Raw genomic sequence first — 23,823 nt, forward strand, 5'->3', positions numbered from 1 at the left:
TTCCTCAGAGTTAAAAGCCAACACCTGGAAGTCAGTCTTTAGTGCCTCACTGATCTGAAACAAGGACAATAAAAACATACAGTGGGTACGGAAAGTGTTCCCATTTGCTAAAATCATTAGCATGGTCATCATTTTTTTCCCTCATTAATGTACACACAGGCCCCCATATTGACAGAGAAACACAAAATTGTGGAAATTTTTGCAGATTTATTAAAAAAGAAAAACTGAAATATCACACAGCCATAAGTATTCAGACCCTTTGCTCAGTATTTAGCAGAAGCACACTTTTGAGCTAATGGCTGCAATATAACAAAGAGTGAAAAATCTAAGGGGGTCTGAATACTTTCCATACCCACTGTAAGCTCATTATTTCAGATTCATTCATACAAAAGTCAGTTATCACCATGGGTCTAAAAAAAGCTACAGTGACAGATGCAAATAATGAGTGGACCATACAGAAAAACATGTATTTCTATTACATTAACCTGTAGCTCTTTCTTTCCAACACTGATGCATATCATATCAGTACAGGTGAGTGATGTCTGTCGCGTTCAACAACATGATACTAAGAAGTCAAAGTGGAAGCACTGGGATCTAAAATCATTCTGGGATGGATGTGACTTCTCTCTGTTAGTTTCAACAACATAGTGTCCCAGTGTTCAGAATAAAATCCATAAATAAATGAAGACATTTTCAACAGCTAACTGTTGTTGTGAAGATATTTGAGTCGCAAGGACTTTTGCAATGTATTTTACAAGTAAATTAAGATATATACAAACGAAGTATTAACATTTATACAAAACACCTCGCAGTTTATAAAATGAGTAAAAATAGTTCTATGCAGCTGAATAAAATATTTAAATGCTGCCTTCACATTACCTACTTTTACTTTGATAGTTAAAGAACATTTTGCTGACAATGCTACAGACTTTCACTTAAGTAACATCAGCTGCTAACAGTCATGTAAAAGACAGTTTACATGACATTTGTTCATCACAGGTGACACAGGTCCAACATGATGCCTGTCAGTCAGAGCAAGGTAAAGAGACTGAAACATATTTAATTAGAACGTTCATCAGGACTAAAGAATAAGAAGTATGGTGAATAATAATATATGTCTTGTGTACTTTGTACAGCAGACACATTATGATGCCTCAACTTACTGCATAACTATGAACCTCCAAGATCTGCAAGACAGAAAAAAATAATGTGGAAATTAGCTGCAATTCTCCATCACACCACATGATGGAGCTGATTAATCAGATTTATCGCTTTGGGTTCAGCATCTGTGAATGAATAAAAAAAAGACCAAATAAAGTCCAGGTGGAGGGTGGAGGAGGTGGAGGAGTCTCAGTGTGTCTGCAGAGACTGTGTAGAAGGACAGAGCAGCAGCAGAGCAGTCCAGATACACTGATGATTCTCTTTCAGATCCAGAGGAACACACAGGGATGATGGTGGACTCAGAGCAGTTCAGACTGCAGCACTGAGAGTCTTCTCCACTTCTTCTGGTTCCTCTGTCAGTCACTGCTGGATGAAGCTCTCCTCTCCACTCTACCTCCCAGTAAGATGGACCAATCAGAGCCTCTCTACACACAAGCTGCTGCTGCTTCAACCTCTCTGGATCATCAGGACACAGCTCGTCCTCTCTCAACACACACACCGTCCTCTTCACTCTCACCTTTAGAAAAATCGCCCCCTCCATCTGTTGAGAGAAGAAGACAGAGAACAGAGGTGATAAATCAGTGTTTACAGAGACTCACTTCATCAGCTGTCAGTCACTGATGCAGCACATCCAGTATAAAGAGCAGCAGGGACTTCAGTCCTGTTCAGAGCAGAAGTGGAGCAGCTGTGTAGTGTAGCAGCTTCCTCTCAGCTCTCATGTTAACGCATTGGAGTGAAGACACTGAGCTGGAAGCTCACACACCTGCAGAGACTTTTAGCATCAAGTCTGTTTACTGTGAACATTTCACTCAAGTCCACAGTGGAAATAAACTGCTGAGTCATGAAGCTTCATTACTGCACAAACAGTTTAGTGATGGATTCACTGCTGTTACATGTCAACTCATGTTCCATTTAAAGAAAGAGTCTCTGTGTGTTGATGAACATCTGATCTGCTTCTGAAATATCAGCTGACAAATAAACATGGAGGCTGTCACTGAAAGTATCTGACAGATGGACAGATATACAGATGTGATCACTGGACTTCAGCAGAGGTTCTGCTCTGTATCAGACCACATGCTTCCAAAATGTCATGATGCTTCTCTGAAATCAGAGCCAGTGATTTGCAGGCTGCAGTCAGACTGATCTCAGAGCTGTGACAAAGATCAAACTCATCAATTCTTTAGTGTTGAAATGAGAAAACAAACAGTCTCAGATTAGATGTGATGGTAGGACAGTTGGACCAATGAGGACAACTGTTTCTACACATCCTGTGAGGCTGTCAGCTGTGATCCAGCTTTATTTCCTGTTGACATGAACACAACAACAACAACAGATCACAATGAGCTTGTGGCTGCTGTGATTGGCTGACTGTCCTCTGCGTCTCTGTCTTTCTGTCCAATCCTGAAGCCTGTCCCCGTTCTCCTCTCACAGCTTCAATGAGGAAAGCAGCCACTGAGAAGGTTGGAGGTTTACAGGAGACACTGGATCTTTGTTTTGATACAAACTGTGTTTAGGACAATACTGATGAAAGCAGCATGGACTGACTCCAACCCTCTACTGACCTCAGAGTCTCCAGTCCACAGTCTGGACTCTGCACAAGATCAGACAGATCCTTCACTCCTGAATCCTGCAGGTTGTTTTTACTCAGGTCCAGGTGTCTCAGATGGGACGGGTTGGACTTCAGAGCTGAGGCCAGAGAAGCACAGCTGATCTCTGACAAACTGCAGCGCCTCAACCTGAATAAAAAATAAAAGATGTGAGTTTAGGAGACAAAGTTCCTGCTTGAAAGCGTTGAGTGTTTCATCATCTGTTCAGAGCTGAAGAAGGTTGAGAATGTACAAGTTTGGAAAATGGAAACTCCAAACACCTGAACCAACAGGATGCAGCTTAAAAACAGTCAGATACTAAAAGTCAAACACAGCTCTCATTAATATTAATGACAACATGCTGCTGCTTCAATAAAGACATAGTGACTTCAGCTCTTAAACTCTTCCAGCTCCACCAGTGGCTCCATCTATACAAACTCATGTTGTTGACATTTGTTTCAGATTCTACTAAAGATCCTAAAGTTTTGACAGAGAACAAACATGTCAGGCTGAAGTTTGGAGGAAAGTCAACAAATGATTGAGACAAAATGGAAAAGATTTTCACTTCATGTAACGGTGACGACATTTAACAAACATGCTGAGTTTGTTCTGAATATCTGAGTCACTTTGACTTTAGTCTCATCACTTTCTAGTCGTGTTGGAAGAAGAAAATACTGAATATATATTTGTTGATGTGAGTGTGGAAAAAACTTGGATGTGATTTAAAGAGTGAAGCTTTTTTCTTGTTAAATGAAACTTTGAAATCTGTAGCTCAACATTGCTCTGCCACAGTCAGTGGACTAAACCACAGAAGAAGAAAACAGACTTTACCATGAAGATCCTCAGTGTGGATCAGTATAATATCAGTGTGATGTCTGCACTTTACTGTCAGCACAACTTTCACATCATATTCATCTCAGCACACAAGTAAACAATGGAGTCTGACCTCAGAGTCTCCAGTCCACAGTCTGGACTCTGCAGAAAACCACACAGATCCTTCACTCCTGAATCCTGCAGGTCCCTGTTTGCACTCAGGTCCAGGTGTCTCAGATGGGAGGGGTTGGACTTCAGAGCTGAGGCCAGAGAAGCACAGCTGATCTCTGACAAACTGCAGGAACTCAACCTGAATAAAGAATAAAAGATGTGAGTTTAGGAGACAAAGTTCCTGCTTGAAAGCGTTGAGTGTTTCATCATCTGTTCAGAGCTGAAGAAGGTTGAGAATGTACAAGTTTGGAAAATGGAAACTCCAAACACCTGAACCAACAGGATGCAGCTTAAAAACAGTCAGATACTAAAAGTCAAACACAGCTCTCATTAATATTAATGACAACATGCTGCTGCTTCAATAAAGACATAGTGACTTCAGCTCTTAAACTCTTCCAGCTCCACCAGTGGCTCCATCTATACAAACTCATGTTGTTGACATTTGTTTCAGATTCTACTAAAGATCCTAAAGTTTTGACAGAGAACAAACATGTCAGGCTGAAGTTTGGAGGAAAGTCAACAAATGATTGAGACAAAATGGAAAAGATTTTCGCTTCAAGTAACGGTGACGACATTTAACAAACATGCTGAGTTTGTTCTGAATACAGCTCTGGAAAAAATTAAGAGACCACTGCAAAATGATCAGTTTCTCCGTTGTTACTATTTATAGGTATGTGTTTGAGTAAAAAGAACATTTTTGTTTTATTCTATAAACTACTGACAACATTTCTCCCAAATTCCAAATAAAAATATTATCATTTAGAGCATTTATTTGCAGAAAATGACAAATGGTCAAAATAACAAAAAAGATGCAGTGTTCTCAAACCTCACATAATGCAAAGAAAACAAGTTCATATTCATTTTTAAACAACACAATACTAATGTTTTAAGTTAGGAAGAGTTCAGAAATCAATATTTGGTGGAATAATCCTGATTTTCAATCACATCTTTCAAGCATCTTGCCATGCTCTCCACCAGTCTTTCACGTTGCTGTTGTGTGACTTTATGCCACTCCTGATGCAAAAATTCAAGCAGCTCAGGTATATTTGATGGCTTGTGACCATCCATCCTCCTCTTGATCACATTCCAGAGGTTTGCAATTGGGTTCAGGTCTGGAGATTGGGCTGGCCATGACAGGGTCTTGATCTGGTGGTCCTTCATCCACACTTTGATTGACCAAGCTGTGTGGCATGGAGCATTGTCCAGCTGGAAAAAACAATCCTCAGAGTTGGGGAACATTGTCAGAGCAGAAGGAAGCAAGTTTTCTTCCAAGATAACCTTGTACGTAGCTTGATTCATGCGTCCTTTCCAAAGACAAATCTGCCTGATTACAGCCTTGCTGAAGCACATCACCCATCCTCCACCAAATTTCACAGTGGGTGCGAGACACTGTGGCTTGTAGGCCTCTCCAGGTCTCCGTCTAACCATTAGATGACCAGGTATTGGGCAAAGCTGAAAATTGGACTCATCAGAGAAGATGACCTTACTCCAGTCCTCTATGGTCCAATCCTTATGGTCTTTTGCAAACTTCAGCCTGGCTCTTCTTTGCTTCTCATTGATGAAGAGCTTATTTCTAGCTTTACACGACTTGAGCTCTGCCCCTAGAAGCTTGTTTTGAGCCGTTCTCACCGTGCACTTCACCCCAGCTGCCATTTGCCATTCTTTTTGTAGGTTACTTGATGTCATCCTACGGTTGCTGAGTGGCATTGGAATGAGTTGACGGTCATCCTGGTCAGTGGAGAGTCGTTTCGCCCTCTGCCAGTCTGTAGCTTTGTTGTCCCCAGTGTCTGCTGCTTGACCTTGTTCTTATGAACAGCCATCTTAGAAATTTAAAGGATGGAAGCAACCTGACGCTCACTGTATCCCTCTGCCAGTAAAGCCAGAATTTTCCTCTTTTTTCTCTCTTTTCCTCAAACAAAACTTTTCTTTTCAACTATTTTGGCATGGTCAATAGTTATTTTGTTGATTGCTATTACTTTTGAGGTACTACCAGCACTGTTTGTGCCATCCATCCAGTCCTATTGCAAGAGCATAGTGATGACCACAGCAGTGGTTTTTATACTTTTCCTCATTAAATAGGATTTGGTTCAGGTGATCACCTAATCAGTACCTCATTAAGTAGACTGAGATGTGCTTGTGTTGGAATTCAACATACACAGGAATGGAATGGCTGTCATACCTGTAGAGATATTGATTTCAAAAGAATTTGCAGTGGTCTCTCAATTTTTTCCAGAGCTGTATCTGAGTCACTTTGACTTTAGTCTCATCACTTTCTAGTCGTGTTGGAAGAAGAAAATACTGAATATATATTTGTTGATGTGAGTGTGGAAAAAACTTGGATGTGATTTAAAGAGTGAAGCTTTTTTCTTGTTAAATGAAGCTTTGAAATCTGTAGCTCAACATTGCTCTGCCACAGTCAGTGGACTAAACCACAGAAGAAGAAAACAGACTTTACCATGAAGATCCTCAGTGTGGATCAGTATAATATCAGTGTGATGTCTGCACTTTACTGTCAGCACAACTTTCACATCATATTCATCTCAGCACACAAGTAAACAATGGAGTCTGACCTCAGCGTCTCCAGTCCACAGTCTGGACTCTGCAGAAAACCACACAGATGATTCAGTCCTGAATCCTGCAGGTTCCTGTTGTAACTCAGGTCCAGGTGTCTCAGATGGGAGGGGTTGGACTTCAGAGCTGAGGCCAGAGAAGCACAGCTGATCTCTGACAACCTGCAGTAACTCAACCTGAATAAAGAATAAAAGATGTGAGTTTAGGAGACAAAGTTCCTGCTTGAAAGCGTTGAGTGTTTCATCATCTGTTCAGAGCTGAAGAAGGTTGAGAATGTACAAGTTTGGAAAATGGAAACTCCAAACACCTGAACCAACAGGATGCAGCTTAAAAACAGTCAGATACTAAAAGTCAAACACAGCTCTCATTAACTTCAGTCACTATAAACATCACAGATCATAAAGCAAAGAGTGAAGAAACATTTCTTTCTGTCTTAATGTGGAATATTTGCTTTGTATGTGAAGAAATAGAAAAGTCAACTGAAGGTGAAGATGAAATTTTTCCAAAGTAAAGAGTCAATTAGCAAGTGTTGGATTTTGAATCTTCATTCACTGAGTTTGAAATATGAAGCTGAACAAGATGCTCAGTGTGGATCAGCATCAAATCTCTGAGCTCAAATCTCCTTCAAAAAGTCCCACATTCACACTCAGGTTTAACAGTTTGGAAGAAAGTTTTCAAAGTGTTCACTAAGGTTTCAAATGAAATCTTTCATATTGTGTGAAATAATAGTTTGAGCCTTTGATGTTTTGAGTGTGACTGAAGTTTGTGTTGAGAGTTTGAGAAGCTGCAGACATTCAGCACATGTGCAGTGTGTTGAATGAGACATTTCATCACATTCCAGTCATGTGTCTTTGGTCCAAAGCAAGTTCAGCTTCATCCAACACTCTCTGCTCACACATTTGAATGTGCTGTTCCAGCATTGCATTCTGGGATTCCGGGCCCCACCTTCCTGGTGCGTGTCAGCTTAGGGGGGGTCTGTGTCCCACAGTTTGTGTCGGTGTGACAAAGACACAGTGGGACGTTGACACCCAGTGGGCTCAGTGATTGGTCGGCTGTGTGGAGCTGAGAAAGGAGCCAGGGTTTGAACTTCTCTCTCTGCTCTGTTTTCATTGGTTCCACGAATATTTGTGTCCCTGTTCAGCTCAGCAGCTGAGTGTAGCTCTATGAATGTCTTCAGGAGACACTGTGTGAAAATGTCCTCTCCGTATTTAAACCATGGTGACGTGTCCTCTCTGTGACAGCAGGCTTTTCACTGTGCCTGTGAGTGAGGCCATTGGGAGCAGCTATGAACACTTGTGCCTTCAGACCTGCTCACACGTGTTGTACAGATCAGTTCTTGTCAAACATCCTGATCTCAATGAGACTTTGTGAATAACACAAGCTCAACTCAGTCAAACTGCTGACACTGTCAATGTGGACTGTAAGAGTCAGAATCCAAATCATTTTCAAAGCTTTAAAAATCACTTTGAAAATCAGAGTCAGCACTTTCACAACTTCCTTTCAACCATTTCACACTTTGAATGTTAGAAATTCTGAAGGAGATTTGACCTAATAAATACTGAATAAAGCACAACTTTCACATCATATTCATCTCAGCACACAAGTAAACAATGGAGTCTGACCTCAGAGTCTCCAGTCCACAGTCTGGACTCTGCAGAAAACCACACAGATGATTCAGTCCTGAATCCTGCAGGTTCCTGTTTCCACTCAGGTCCAGGTGTCTCAGATGGGAGGGGTTGGACTTCAGAGCTGAGGCCAGAGAAGCACAGCTGATCTCTGACAAACTGCAGGAACTCAACCTGAATAAAGAATAAAAGATGTGAGTTTAGGAGACAAAGTTCCTGCTTGAAAGCGTTGAGTGTTTCATCATCTGTTCAGAGCTGAAGAAGGTTGAGAATGTACAAGTTTGGAAAATGGAAACTCCAAACACCTGAACCAACAGGATGCAGCTTAAAAACAGTCAGATACTAAAAGTCAAACACAGCTCTCATTAACTTCAGTCACTATAAACATCACAGATCATAAAGCAAAGAGTGAAGAAACATTTCTTTCTGTCTTAATGTGGAATATTTGCTTTGTATGTGAAGAAATATAAAAGTCAACTGAAGGTGAAGATGAAATTGTTCCAAAGTAAAGAGTCAATTAGCAAGTGTTGGATTTTGAATCTTCATTCAATGAGTTTGAAATATGAAGCTGAACAAGATGCTCAGTGTGGATCAGCATCAAATCTCTGAGCTCAAATCTCCTTCAAAAAGTCCCACAGTCACACTCAGGTTTAACAGTTTGGAAGAAAGTTTTCAAAGTGTTCACTAAGGTTTCAAATGAAATCTTTCATATTGTGTGAAATAATAGTTTGAGCCTTTGATGTTTTGAGTGTGACTGAAGTTTGTGTTGAGAGTTTGAGAAGCTGCAGACATTCAGCACATGTGCAGTGTGTTGAATGAGACATTTCATCACATTCCAGTCATGTGTCTTTGGTCCAAAGCAAGTTCAGCTTCATCCAACACTCTCTGCTCACACATTTGAATCTGCTGTTCCAGCATTGCATTCTGGGATTCCTGGCCCCACCTTCCTGGTGGCTGTCAGCTTAGGGGGGGTCTGTGTCCCTGTGACAAAGACACAGTGGGACGTTGACACCCAGTGGGCTCAGTGATTGGTCGGCTGTGTGGAGCTGAGAAAGGAGCCAGGGTTTGAACTTCTCTCTCTGCTCTGTTTTCATTGGTTCCACAAATATTTGTGTCCCTGTTCAGCTCAGCAGCTGAGTGTAGCTCTATGAATGTCTTCAGGAGACACTGTGTGAAAATGTCCTCTCCGTATTGAAACCATGGTCACGTGTCCTCTCTGTGACAGCAGGCTTTTCACTGTGCCTGTGAGTGAGGCCATTGGGAGCAGCTATGAACACTTGTGCCTTCAGACCTGCTCACACGTGTTGTACAGATCAGTTCTTGTCAAACATCCTGATCTCAATGAGACTTTGTGAATAACACAAGCTCAACTCAGTCAAACTGCTGACACTGTCAATGTGGACTGTAAGAGTCAGAATCCAAATCATTTTCAAAGCTTTAAAAATCACTTTGAAAATCAGAGTCAGCACTTTCACAACTTCCTTTCAACCATTTCACACTTTGAATGTTAGAAATCCTGAAAGAGATTTGACCTAATAAATACTGAATAAAGCACAACTTTCACATCATATTCATCTCAGCACACAAGTAAACAATGGAGTCTGACCTCAGAGTCTCCAGTCCACAGTCTGGACTCTGCAGAAAACCACACAGATCCTTCAGGTCTGAATCCTGCAGGTTGTTGTCACTCAGGTCCAGGTCTCTCAGATGGGAGGGGTTGGACTTCAGAGCTGAGGCCAGAGAAGCACAGCTGATCTCTGACAACCTGCAGTGACTCAACCTGAATAAAGGATAACAGATGTGAGTTTAGGAGACAAAGTTCCTGCTTGAAAGCGTTGAGTGTTTCATCATCTGTTCAGAGCTGAAGAAGGTTGAGAATGTACAAGTTTGGAAAATGGAAACTCCAAACACCTGAACCAACAGGATGCAGCTTAAAAACAGTCAGATACTAAAAGTCAAACACAGCTCTCATTAATATTAATGACAACATGCTGCTGCTTCAATAAAGACATAGTGACTTCAGCTCTTAAACTCTTCCAGCTCCACCAGTGGCTCCATCTATACAAACTCATGTTGTTGACATTTGTTTCAGATTCTACTAAAGATCCTAAAGTTTTGACAGAGAACAAACATGTCAGGCTGAAGTTTGGAGGAAAGTCAACAAATGATTGAGACAAAATGGAAAAGATTTTCACTTCATGTAACGGTGACGACATTTAACAAACATGCTGAGTTTGTTCTGAATATCTGAGTCACTTTGACTTTAGTCTCATCACTTTCTAGTCGTGTTGGAAGAAGAAAATACTGAATATATATTTGTTGATGTGAGTGTGGAAAAAACTTGGATGTGATTTAAAGAGTGAAGCTTTTTTCTTGTTAAATGAAGCTTTGAAATCTGTAGCTCAACATTGCTCTGCCACAGTCAGTGGACTAAACCACAGAAGAAGAAAACAGACTTTACCATGAAGATCCTCAGTGTGGATCAGTATAATATCAGTGTGATGTCTGCACTTTACTGTCAGCACAACTTTCACATCATATTCATCTCAGCACACAAGGAAACAATGGAGTCTGACCTCAGAGTCTCCAGTCCACAGTCTGGACTCTGCAGAAAACCACACAGATGCTTCAGGTCTGAATCCTGCAGGTTGTTTCCACTCAGGTCCAGGTGTCTCAGATGGGAGGGGTTGGACTTCAGAGCTGAGGCCAGAGAAGCACAGCTGATCTCTGACAACCAGCAGAGACTCAACCTGAATAAAGAATAAAAGATGTGAGTTTAGGAGACAAAGTTCCTGCTTGAAAGCGTTGAGTGTTTCATCATCTGTTCAGAGCTGAAGAAGGTTGAGAACGTACAAGTTTGGAAAATGGAAACTCCAAACACCTGAACCAACAGGATGCAGCTTAAAAACAGTCAGATACTAAAAGTCAAACACAGCTCTCTTTAACTTCAGTCACTATAAACATCACAGATCATAAAGCAAAGAGTGAAGAAACATTTCTTTCTGTCTTAATGTGGAATATTTGCTTTGTATGTGAAGAAATATAAAAGTCAACTGAAGGTGAAGATGAAATTGTTCCAAAGTAAAGAGTCAATTAGCAAGTGTTCGATTTTGAATCTTCATTCACTGAGTTTGAAATATGAAGCTGAACAAGATGCTCAGTGTGGATCAGCATCAAATCTCTGAGCTCAAATCTCCTTCAAAAAGTCCCACATTCACACTCAGGTTTAACAGTTTGGAAGAAAGTTTTCAATAGTGGTGGGGCGGATCGATCCAAATATCGATAGTATCGATACCAAGTTGGTATTGGTATTGGATTGATACTAGCCTGGTGAGATCGATACTTTACTTTAAGCTCCGCTCTTGTTTGCAATGCTGCAGTTTCAGCAAAGAGGAAACAGCCAGGTCGCCAGACTCGCCGCTCCTGTGTCAGCGCAGAGCAGGCACACTTTGCCCCCCCCCAGATGTTGCGCCGTCACGTGAGTCACGTGACATGAGTTAGACGCGCAAAGCAAACAAGCAAGTTGCCGGCTCAGGTTCATCAGCACAGGGAGAAAATACAATAGAAGAATGGCAGAGAGGAAGAGGAGCGCCGTGTGGCTGTATTTTCAAGCCGAAAACGAGACAACAGCAAAATGTGGGATTTGTAAAAAGCTAGTCAGGTATAGTGGAAACACTATTATTTATATTTTCACCAGTTGTTGTTTTTGTTGTTGAGAATTTTAATTAAATTTTTGTATTATAGCTTCTCAACAGTACTTGTTTGTTTTAATTTGTTTACTGGTTTGCGTGCACTTTTTATTTAAGATTTTTCTGAAAAAATTTTGATAATAAAGCATTTTCTATTTAATTATAAACTTTGTCCAAATTCTGTCCTGGGTTTTAACTATTTAATAATAAAAAAGGAAACATCACAAAAAACACTTAAGGTCATGAAAATTAATTGAGATTTTGCAATTCAATGACGCATCCACCTTATTTATTAAAAAGTATCGGTATCGGCGATACTGGCCCGTATTTACTTGGTATCGGATCAATACCAAAATATGCAGTATCGCACACCACTAGTTTTCAAAGTGTTCACTAAGGTTTCAAATGAAATCTTTCATATTGTGTGAAATAATAGTTTGAGCCTTTGATGTTTTGAGTGTGACTGAAGTTTGTGTTGAGAGTTTGAGAAGCTGCAGACATTCAGCACATGTGCAGTGTGTTGAATGAGACATTTCATCACATTCCAGTCATGTGTCTTTGGTCCAAAGCAAGTTCAGCTTCATCCAACACTCTCTGCTCACACATTTGAATCTGCTGTTCCAGCATTGCATTCTGGGATTCCTGGCCCCACCTTCCTGGTGGCTGTCAGCTTAGGGGGGGTCTGTGTCCCACAGTTTGTGTCCCTGTGACAAAGACACAGTGGGACGCTGACACCCAGTGGGCTCAGTGACTGGTCGGCTGTGTGGAGCTGAGAAAGGAGCCAGGGTTTGAACTTCTCTCTCTGCTCTGTTTTCATTGGTTCCACAAATATCTGTGTCCCTGTTCAGCTCAGCAGCTGAGTGTAGCTCTATGAATGTCTTCGGGAGACACTGTGTGAAAATGTCCTCTTCGTATTTAAACCATGGTCACGTGTCCTCTCTGTGACAGCAGGCTTTTCACTGTGCCTGTGAGTGAGGCCATTGGGAGCAGCTATGAACACTTGTGCCTTCAGACCTGCTCACACGTGTTGTACAGATCAGTTCTTGTCAAACATCCTGATCTCAATGAGACTTTGTGAATAACACAAGCTCAACTCAGTCAAACTGCTGACACTGTCAATGTGGACTGTAAGAGTCAGAATCCAAATCATTTTCAAAGCTTTAAAAATCACTTTGAAAATCAGAGTCAGCACTTTCACAACTTCTTTTCAAACATTTCACACTTTGAATGTTAGAAATTCTGAAGGAGATTTGACCTAATAAATACTGAATAAAGCACAACTTTCACATCATATTCATCTCAGCACACAAGTAAACAATGGAGTCTGACCTCAGAGTCTCCAGTCCACAGTCTGGACTCTGCAGAAAACCACACAGATCCTTCAGGTCTGAATCATGCAGGTTGTTTTTGCTCAGGTCCAGGTGTCTCAGATGGGAGGGGTTGGACTTCAGAGCTGAGGCCAGAGAAGCACAGCTGATCTCTGACAACCTGCAGAAACTCAACCTGAATAAAGAATAAAAGATGTGAGTTTAGGAGACAAAGTTCCTGCTTGAAAGCGTTGAGTGTTTCATCATCTGTTCAGAGCTGAAGAAGGTTGAGAATGTACAAGTTTGGAAAATGGAAACTCCAAACACCTGAACCAACAGGATGCAGCTTAAAAACAGTCAGATACTAAAAGTCAAACACAGCTCTCATTAATATTAATGACAACATGCTGCTGCTTCAATAAAGACATAGTGACTTCAGCTCTTAAACTCTTCCAGCTCCACCAGTGGCTCCATCTATACAAACTCATGTTGTTGACATTTGTTTCAGATTCTAGTAAAGATCCTAAAGTTTTGACAGAGAACAAACATGTCAGGCTGAAGTTTGGAGGAAAGTCAACAAATGATTGAGACAAAATGGAAAAGATTTTCACTTCATGTAACGGTGATGACATTTAACAAACATGCTGAGTTTGTTCTGAATATCTGAGTCACTTTGACTTTAGTCTCATCACTTTCTAGTCGTGTTGGAAGAAGAAAATACTGAATATATATTTGTTGATGTGAGTGTGGAAAAAACTTGGATGTGATTTAAAGAGTGAAGCTTTTTTCTTGTTAAATGAAGCTTTGAAATCTGTAGCTCAACATTGCTCTGCCACAGTCAGTGGACTAAACCACAGAAGAAGAAAACAGACTTTACCATGAAGATCCTCAGTGTGGATCAGTATAATATCAGTGTGATGTCTGCACTTTACTGTCAGCACAACTTTCACATCATATTCATCTCAGCACACAAGTAAACAATGGAGTCTGACCTCAGAGTCTCCAGTCCACAGTCTGGACTCTGCAGAAAACCACACAGATCCTTCACTCCTGAATCCTGCAGCTTGCTGTTGTCACTCAGCTCCAGGTGTCTCAGATGGGAGGGGTTGGACTTCAGAGCGGAGGTCAGAGAAGCACAGCTGATCTCTGACAACCTGCAGCCCCTCAACCTGAATAAAGGATAACAGATGAAGATGAAAATCATTGATAATCCAATCAGATATGTCCTAATCAATGAGCTTCTCTCTAACATGAACAGAGTGACTGTGTCCTTCTGTTGCTGTGGATTATCATCATGTCAGCCTTCTACACACATCATCCACATGTCACCACAACATTCACACACCTATTCATGTCAACACAGATTCATATCAGTCAGGTCTGTCATTAGAGGATCAATATATTTAGTAGCTCAGTAGGTTTGTGCAGTTAAAATGAGAAGTCCACATGTTCACAGCTGGATCTGAAAACAACAGTCAGATGTCAGATGCAGATTAAAGGAGTTGTTGGTGTCGTCCTTCAACTCTCAGCTTCACAGCTCTGTTTGGAACAGCTTCCAGCCTTTTTACAAACATCAGATCTGATGGTGTCGTTCATCATCATCACCTCTATGACTTTAACCAGGTGTAAAACCTGTTTGTTGAAGAGCTCTGCACCTGTTGACAGGTAGAAATGAGCAGCTGTAGCAGAAGATCTGAGCTTTTGCTGCAGTTTGATCTTCATGGAGTGTGGTAAACATTTACTGACGTGTATCTGTACACTGATGAATCACTGTTGCACTGTCTTCTGTAATAAGTCCTGAGGGTGGTTCTGACCTTTGACCCCAGACACTCCAGTCATGGAGACTGTAGTTTGTCAGTGTGTGAGATCTGCTCATTGGAAACTGCTCTTACTGGAATTAGTTGCTCAGAGAACAGACTCCTGCTGAGCTTGTCCTCACTGCAGTTTGGTATCATAGGCTGGTGGAGGAAGGAGCAGTTCAACACATTCTATCATGTCTCTCATGTGTAGAGTCTATTTCCTGGATCCACAACGAAAACATTCATTCAACTCAACAGAGACTGAGCACAAAGTGGTTTTCATTCATAACAGAGCTTTGAAAACTTTCCTAAACTCTGTCATCCAAAGATCTCTTCATTCACTCCATGTTTGATTTCTCAGAGATTCAACAGTCAGATGATTGTTAAATAAAGTGGGATTTGTTAGGAAACAGCAGCTTTTTCACATCTATATCCAGTGTGTACCTGCTCTAAATCCCAAACACTGTGACTGGTCTCAGCTGCCTTCTTTTTGTAGTCATTACAACAGAGAGTCCTTTCTCCTCTCCAGAAGCTCCAGAAGAATTCATGTCCCTCACACTCTACAGCCTCACCTTCACTGACTGATGGACCACAACATCAACCTCTGGAAGCTAAAAAACTGTCCTGTCCAACACGTCCCCATCATGACTCTGCTCCTGTCGCCCTTTAAATAAACCCTGCTCAAGTCTTTGACTTTTATTTGGAGCCATAAGGAAACCATTTGGAATAACTGAGAACTCTGATCTGACTCCACTAAGTTATCATGAGGCCGTCTCCATTAGAAAAACATTTTTACTGTCCAGGATTTTTCTCTGACTCCAGGATATTTTTCTCCAGTTGAGCTCAGTGAACAGTGACAGCTGCTAAAGATGATCTCTCTCTGTGAGCTACCTGCTGCTGTTAGCTTCACGTCCATTAGCTGCAACATGGACTGACTGTTACCAAAAGGTACAAATGAAACTAATGGACTGACAATATCAGAGCTGCACATATTTAAATATGAAAGGATGAAATATTTAGACGATGTAGTGTCAGATTTTGTGCAATATGTTTGTATATTTTTTCTAAGTGTGCAAATCCCATTGTGTTCTGTTTTATGTTCTGCTTATCCTAGACCTGATTCTCTGTTTGCTTCTGTATCTCACTCACCCCCTCCCAACTCCCTCACACACACACAGCTCCACTATCTCCTACACACACACCTCTACTCTGCCACATGCACACTCCTGCATCGTTCCCCATGCTGCTCTCCCACATACACACACTCACACACGCACGCTCCCTTACTCTGTCTCTCAGGAAGCTCTCTGTCAGAGCACAGCCCATTTGCAACTGTGGGTGTCCTTGGCACCACACTAAACCTCAAAGGTATAAGTCCCTCTGTCCCGTACATTATTCCCCATTGTTCCCCATATACAGATGACCATGCTCCTGTTGCTCCCCTTGTGACTCCCCAATTTTTTACTCATCTGTGTATGCTCCTGTGAATGTGCTGTACTCATGTCATACTCACTCCTGTCATACCTGTTGCTAATTTTGAGGTAGTCTCAAAAGTTTTTAAGAGAGCAAATGACAGAAATTCAGGTCACATTGAAAATAAAATTGAAAATAAAATTTAAAATGGACAAGCAATGATACACAAGATAAGCAATGATCCCAAGAGAGACGAAGCCAGCCAAATTCTAGGAAAAAAGACAAATTTGACGTAGCAGTTGACGCTGGCTAAAAGTGCACCAACCAGACAAAGGGAAAATGAAAAAAGACATGCCAATTCACGCCCAGTAGTGTCCTTGGGATGGGTACAACCCCAGGTATATAATATGATGTATCTTTTGAGATTTTCAGATGCTCCTGCAGGACTTCTCATGCTTGTAGACTATGTGTTTGTAGAATAAAGCTTTCTGGACTCAACCTCTCTGATCTCCGGCACCTGATTGACTCTGTGCATTTTTCTCTGAAGAAGATTTGAACACTTAGAATTTTTCGAGAAGACAAAAACTTAAGAGAGATAAGATTAAGGTGTGGGGACTCAGCCGGACCTGGACCCAGCTTCAACTAGCCCTTGACTGGGTCTATCGCCTGGCCTGAAAAATCCACATCAACGAGCGTGGCAGACGACTGAATAATGATTTGTCGTCAACACAAAACTGATCGAGCACAAACACAATTAACAAACCAATAAGATTGAATTCTTTTCAACATGATGTGATCAGAGAGATGTGATCTGTCTTTAGGAGAAATTAGGGGTGGGTGATATGGCAAAAATATCACATCACGGTTTTTTAATGGTAAAATCACGATCACGATTTTATCAGTTCATTTTCATTCACACTGCACACCTGACAGGTTATATTTTTACAACATTCTATATATTATAGTACATATTATTCTCCTCCGTTTTTATTTTTTTTATTTTATCTTATTATTAATATTATTATTTTTCTTGTCTTATATATATATATATATATATATATATATATATATATATATTTATATTTATATTTATATATATTTATATATATATATATATATATATATATATATTTATATTTATATTTATATATATTTATATATATATATATATATATATATATACATTCACTCTTTATGTCTTTATACTTTGTTACACTGTATTTTGTAGAGTTGCTAAGTGCTGCCAGTTAGCTGTCAACTTGTCCTTTCCTTTCTTTTTGTGACTGTTTTATTTGCTGCTGTAACATAACAATTTCCCCCTGAGGGATGAATAAAGTCTTTCTATCTATCTATCTATCTATCTATCTATCTATCTATCTATCTATAAACCAACAGTGTGGTCCTTTAAGTCTTTGCTCCTTAACACATTTAACAAGTTTAACATTTAACAAATTCAACTCAATGATAAAAGACCACAATTTACCACACTTGTGTTAAATATCAAAACACACACACACACACACAAACTGACATTAGTCCTGACACTTCATTGAAATGAACTTCAAGTGTTTTTCAATTGATTGGCACAAATATTAGTTGTGAGGATCTTCTGTATATTGTTGTGATAAAAATGGACTTTGAACAACTCACACTGGTCATTTTCTACACTTCATTTAGAAAACCTTAGTCTGCTGACTGTGACAAATACGAGTGTGTGAGTTCTGAAGGTTTCATTGAAGTCAACAGACATTATTCATGACAACTGACTGAAATGAAGTGAAACTGAAGGAATAATTCTTAGTCTGAGAGAAGAAAAAGTCACAGTATGGAACAACAACTATTTCAAATCTCATTCATTCAAGATGAATGGATTCAAGTTCTGGATGAAGATAAACCAGGTTCAGTTGTGGATTAAAGATATAAGATCTACAACAGTAACAGACAGTGAACTGACCTCAGAGTCTCCAGTCTACAGTGTGGACTCTCCAGTCCAGCAAACAGAAGCTTTACCCCTGAATCCTGCAGCTTGTTGTTACTCAGGTCCAGGTGTCTCAGACTAGAGGACTGGGAGCTGAGAACTGAGGACAGAGCTTCACAGCTTCTCTCTGAGAGGTTACAGCTGCTCAGTCTGAAGAGGAAACAATGAAGAAAAAGTCAAATAACATTTGTGTTGAAAGGACAATCAAAGGAACAAAACTCTCAGTTTGCTCTGCAGCTCACAGCAAACTAACAGACCTGCATTTGAAAACTGGGCAAAACATCAAACACAGATTTGTTGAGTGAAGCAGAAATATCAGCTCTTTATCCACCTGCTAACCAATGAGGAGTTTCTACATTGATGATCATCTTTCATTGGCTCTGATTCAAATCCTTTGTTTTATGTTGGAGACATGACAGTTAAATATGATACAATCAGTAATGTGCAGTCAAGGCAGTAAGTATTTGGACAGTTAGACATGATATGTTATTTGATTTCAGCACATTGAGTTTAAAATATAATAATAGATACTACAGTCAATGACTGCAAAGGATTTTACAATAAATATTAAATGTGATGAGTTTGTTTCACTTCATGTGTATTTGTCCAGTTACTTTTGAACCACTAAAAGGGCTGAATCTCCCACACAGTTCTTTCTATACTGATGTCAACCTGCTCAAATTAAAGCTGAGACTTGGCTCTTTAATGTAGGATCCATTATTTTAATTCAGATTCAATGTGATGAAGATCAGAGCTCATAGATGATGATAAGAAATTAAAGAAGAGAGGAATTTATTTTCCCTCCTGCTGAATAAAATAGCAGAGTCTTTATATAATGATGAATAAATCCAACTATCTATACACTTACAGAGCTTTGTTAGAGGCTTTGACAACTGGCAGCAGCTTCAGAAGAGCCTCCTCTGAAGCAGAGTATTTCTTCAGGTCAAACACGTCCAGATCATTTTCTGATGACAGTAAGATGAAGACCAGAGCTGACCATTGAGCAGCAGACAGTTTTTCTGTGGAGAGTCGTCCTGAACTCAGGGACTGTTGGATCTGCTCCACTAGAGAACGATCATTCAGTTCATTCAGACAGTGGAACAGGTTGATGCTTTGCTCTGCAGAGGGAGTCTCTTCAATCTTCTTCTTGATGTACTGGACTGTTTGCTGATTGGTCTGTGAGCCACTTCCTGTCTGTGTCAGCAGACCTCGTAGTAGAGTCTGATTGGTCTGCAGTGAAAGACCCAGGAGGAAGCGGAGAAACAAGTCCAGGTGTCCATTTGGACTTAAGGCCTTGTCCACAGCATTCTGGTAGAGCTGAGTTGGATCACATTTGTCTCTGAATAGTTTAGACCTGTTGGAGGCTGATTGTTCTTCTGACAGCAGATTGACTCCAGAGTTGATGAAGGTCAGATGGACATGAAGAGCAGCCAGAAACTCCTGAAGACTCAGATGGACGAAGCAGAACACCTTGTCCTGGTACAGTCCTCTCTCCTCTTTAAAGACCTGTGTGAACACTCCTGAGTACACTGAGGCTGCTCTGATATCGATGCCACACTCTGTCAGGTCTGATTCATAGAAGATCAGGTTTCCTTTCTGCAGCTGCTCAAAAGCCAGTTTTCCCAGAGACTCAATCATCTTCCTGGTCTCTGGACTCCAGTGTGGATCTGTCTCAGCTCCTCCATCATACTTAACATTCTTCAGTTTGGACTGAACCACCAGGAAGTGGATGTACATCTCAGTCAGGGTCTTGGGCAGCCCTCCTCCCTCTCTGGTTTCCAACACATCCTCCAGAACTGTAGCAGTGATCCAGCAGAAGACCGGGATGTGGCACATGATGTGGAGGCTTCGTGAGGTCTTGATGTGGGAGATGATGATTCTGGCCTGCTCCTCCTCTCTGAACCTCTTCCTGAAGTACTCCTCCTTCTGTGGGTCAGTGAACCCTCTGACCTCTGTCACCATGTCAACACACTCAGGAGGGATCTGATTGGCTGCTCCAGGTCGTGTGGTTATCCAGAGGCGAGCAGAGGGAAGCAGTTTCCCCCTGATGAGGTTTGTCAGCAGCACATCCACTGAGGTGGACTCTGTAACATCAGTCAGGATCTCAGTGTTGTGGAAGTCCAGAAGAAGTCGACACTCATCCAGACCGTCAAAGATGAACAGAACCTGGACCTCTTCAAACCTACAGAGTCCTGCTTCTTTGGTTTCAGTAAAGAAGTGATGAACAAGTTCCACCAAGCTGAACTTTTTCCCTTTCAGCACATTCAGCTCTCTGAACATGAATGGAAATGTGAAGTGTATGTCCTGGTTGACTTTGTCTTCAGCCCAGTCCAGAGTCAACTTCTGTGTTAAGACTGTTTTCCCAATGCCAGCCACTCCCTTTGTCATCACTGTTCTGATTGGTCCATCTCTTCCAGGTGAGGCTTTAAAGATGTCTTCTTGTCTGATGCTTGTTTCTGGTCTGGCTGGTTTCCTGGATGCTGTTTCAATCTGTCTGACCTCATGTTCATCATTGACCTCTCCAGTCCCTCCCTCTGTGATGTAGAGCTCTGTGTAGATCTGATTCAGAAGGGTTGGGTTTCCTGCTTTACAGATCCCCTCAAACACACACTGGAACTTCTTCTTCAGAGTAGATTTAACTTTACGTTGACAAACTGCAGCAATATGTCCTGAATGAACAAACAAGAAACAACATCAATGACTGATTCATAAAGAAAACATGACTTGTTCTTTCCCCTAAAGAACACACATGAAAATATGTCCCTCCATGTCTTGAGACATTAGTAAATGTCCCGTTTGTCCATCATGTTGAATCTTTAGAGAAATCCTCTTACTGCTGTGCAGACAGTCAGCAAGCTCCTCCTGCTTCATTCTCCTCAGGAAGTTCACTGTGATCTTCACAAAAGCCTCTCCGCTGCTCCTCCTCTGCTCTTCATCCTCAGCGTCCAACACCTCCTCATCCTCCCTCTGACTCTCTGAGCATTCTGGGTAATCTGGACTCACAACCTTCTGGATCTTCTTCAGCTCCTTCTTCACAAAAGTGACAATGTTCTCCTCCAGCAGCTGGAACAGAAAACTATATGAATGACACAATCAAAGTAAAACCATGGAGCCAAACATCAGATCCATGTTGGACACACTGACTGCTCTAAAAAGTGCAGCATGGAGATTATTGTCAACACAACAGATGTCAAAGTAGTTGTTGTCCATGTACAGACCATAAATATGGAGTCCAGGTGTGTTTGATGCTGCTGGGCAGACTGAGCACTGGGAACCTCTGAGCTCTCCTGGTCCACTCTGTGGAGGAATCATGAAGAATTAGCTCACATTATGTTTGCAGCATCTGTGAGTGTTTTATGCTTTGTACACAAACAACAGCTGCTTTTATGTTCTGTGGTGACTGTCCTGATTAAAGCAAACACTACTGTGCTGTGACATTCTCAATGAGAGGAAACAAGCAATCAATTCTGTACCTCATGACCAAGAGTCATAACAACAAGTCCACCTTTTAAATGATGACTTTTAAGGACTCACACTGGGTTTGACAGAAGTCTCACCTCTGCTACAGGACACTAACACAAACACTGGAACTGGATAGGTGCTGAGTTACAGGGAGTTTTAGTTCTGATCTGAATGACACACATAAGAACATAAGAAGTGCTTTTCTTGAAAAGAGAAACATCAACTTTGCCACTAAAGCCTGTGTTTCAGCCTGATCATGTTCATATACTGTCATTCATGAAGCCTGGAGACAAAACACAATCACTTCATCTTTCATAGAAGACCAGTTATACAGGACAGCTGTCTGATACATTTTAAACTCAGCTGCAGCTCACTTCTTTGCAGTAGAGGGAGGCTGTCCTTTGAAATCAGGGGGGATATCCTTTGACCTGTCACTCTTTATGGACACACAGCTGAACTCGGGTACAGGGAAGTTTGGTCTCTGATGGATCCTGGTGGACACAGAGATTAGGACCATCAGGGACATGGGGACAGGGACAACATATCTATTAATCATACAGTGTTCTCATAGTAAAGACGAAAACATGTTTTCAGTTGCAGCTCACTTCTTTGCAGCAGAGGGAGGCTGTTCTTTGAAATAAAGGGGCTCATCCTTTGACGTGTCACTCTTCATGGACACACAGCTGGGCTCAGGTCCATGTTCAGGTCCAGGTCCAGCAGAGTCTGGTGTGTGCTGCTGCTCTGGCCTTCAACACAACACACACAGAGCTTTGAGTGTGAATAATGATGGTGCAGTGATGTGAGTGCTGAGCTCTGACATGGAGAAGAGTCATGGACAGTTAGAGATCCTCATCTCACCTCTGAGCTTTGGTCTGGATCTCATGGTCCCCACACAGACTGCTTTTAGGGGGAGGGGCTCCCTCCTCTCTGTCCTCACACTGATTCATGATGCTGAATTCACATCCACATCAGCTCACACACACTTTCTACCTTCATCTGGAAAGAAAACACAAATCATACTTCCACTGTCAGTCCACTAGATGGGGTCATGAAGCTGCAGTGAAGTGCAGAGCAGTACACACAGGATCCAGGGACGAGCATTTCTATTGACTGACACACAGACTGAGATCCACTGGTTTTATCCGACACAATCTAAAAATCCTGCTTTCTAATTTCACTTGAGTAAAAGTACACGAGTGTAATCAGTAAAATATACTTAAACTGTCAAAAGTAAAAGTGCTGATCATGCAGAACAGACTCATTTGGGGTTTTTTTTAGATCTTAATCTGAAAAGTAACTGTAGCTGTGAAATAAATGTAGTAAAACAGTGAAATATTTCCCTCTGAAAAGTTGTGAAGTCAAAGTATAAAGAAGCAGAAAATGGAAACACTGGAGTTTCAGTGCAGCACTGCAATCAAAGTACTGAGTTACTTTTCACTACTAAAGTATTAGATTCCAAACAACTTGCACATGCTTTTCAAAATAAAAGACAGACAATTTCAATACAGCCTTTACAATAATTTTAAAACTTTTTTAAAATGAAATCTCTTTAATTTAATCATTGATCACATTTAAGTACAATTTTACATAAAGAACCTAGTTCCTGTTGGAGGAGGACCAGAGGCCTGAGGCCTGTACTACGAAGCAGGATTTGGGTTTGGCACAGTAACTCCAGGTTTAACAACATCTCCACGACAACCCCACAAAAACATGAACGTCAGAAAACTCAGGTAACAACAGGTGGTGCTCATGTATAAAACATTAAAACTGCTGACATTTACCTTCAGACAGAGAAAATGTAGTTACAGTTGCAGTTACTGTGGCGATTTAGTTGGTCAACTTGAAAAATGTTTTTATCTGCTTGGATCCAAAAGTGTGACAAAGCTTTTATTCAGTGAACATTCTGTATCTCCAAGAGACTAAAACCTTAACTTCAAATGTTTTACATGAATCATCATCTCCATCATTTCCTCTGTAGAAATCTCAGCTGCTCCTCCTGCTCTGAGAAGGAGGTCCATGACCATATCCTGTAATTTCACCATGGTTCAATATCGTCTGTAAAGTACTTTACAGACGATATTATGTACTTTTGATATTGATGTACTTTTCATCAGGACTTTAACATTTTCACTAATCTGACTTGTAGACTCCTCACAGTTTCTTTTCCTGCTTACACACATAAAAGTTTCATGAATAGACGGCCATCTTTACTCGTCTCAAGTTTCCAAGCTGATATTTCAGTTTGAGA

The 23,823-nt window shown here is 41.0% G+C and overlaps 1 protein-coding gene across 1 annotated transcript; it reads right to left on the reverse strand.

Annotated features, from left to right (window-relative positions):
• Positions 1-1,680: 1,680 nt before the first annotated feature.
• LOC121195772 (NLR family CARD domain-containing protein 3-like) lies at positions 1,681-22,473 on the reverse strand. Its single transcript, XM_041059433.1, has 9 exons — positions 22,434-22,473; positions 22,181-22,321; positions 21,332-21,410; positions 20,948-21,176; positions 18,982-20,782; positions 18,090-18,263; positions 13,916-14,092; positions 12,991-13,119; positions 1,681-1,702 (listed from the first exon to the last, which is right to left on the reverse strand). The coding sequence occupies exons 2-9, from the start codon at positions 22,246-22,248 to the stop codon at positions 1,681-1,683; spliced, it is 2,679 nt and encodes an 892-aa protein (XP_040915367.1). The 5' UTR covers positions 22,249-22,321; positions 22,434-22,473.
• Positions 22,474-23,823: the final 1,350 nt, after the last annotated feature.

Source organism: Toxotes jaculatrix, chromosome 16 (genome assembly GCF_017976425.1).
Source record: "Toxotes jaculatrix isolate fToxJac2 chromosome 16, fToxJac2.pri, whole genome shotgun sequence".
NCBI lineage: Eukaryota > Metazoa > Chordata > Actinopteri > Toxotidae > Toxotes > Toxotes jaculatrix.

What these genes read in the sequence shown, in the direction of transcription:
- LOC121195772 (XM_041059433.1), bottom strand. Translation starts at nt 22,248, where the DNA reads ATGAAGAGTGACACGTCAAAGGATGAGCCCCTTTATTTCAAAGAACAG. An exon ending in TGCTGACTGTCTGCACAGCA is followed by an intron (nt 20,783 to 20,947) that starts GTAAGAGGATTT and finishes TTGTTCATTCAG; the next exon opens with GACATATTGCTGCAGTTTGT. An exon ending in AAAGCCTCTAACAAAGCTCT is followed by an intron (nt 18,264 to 18,981) that starts GTAAGTGTATAG and finishes TTTCCTCTTCAG; the next exon opens with ACTGAGCAGCTGTAACCTCT.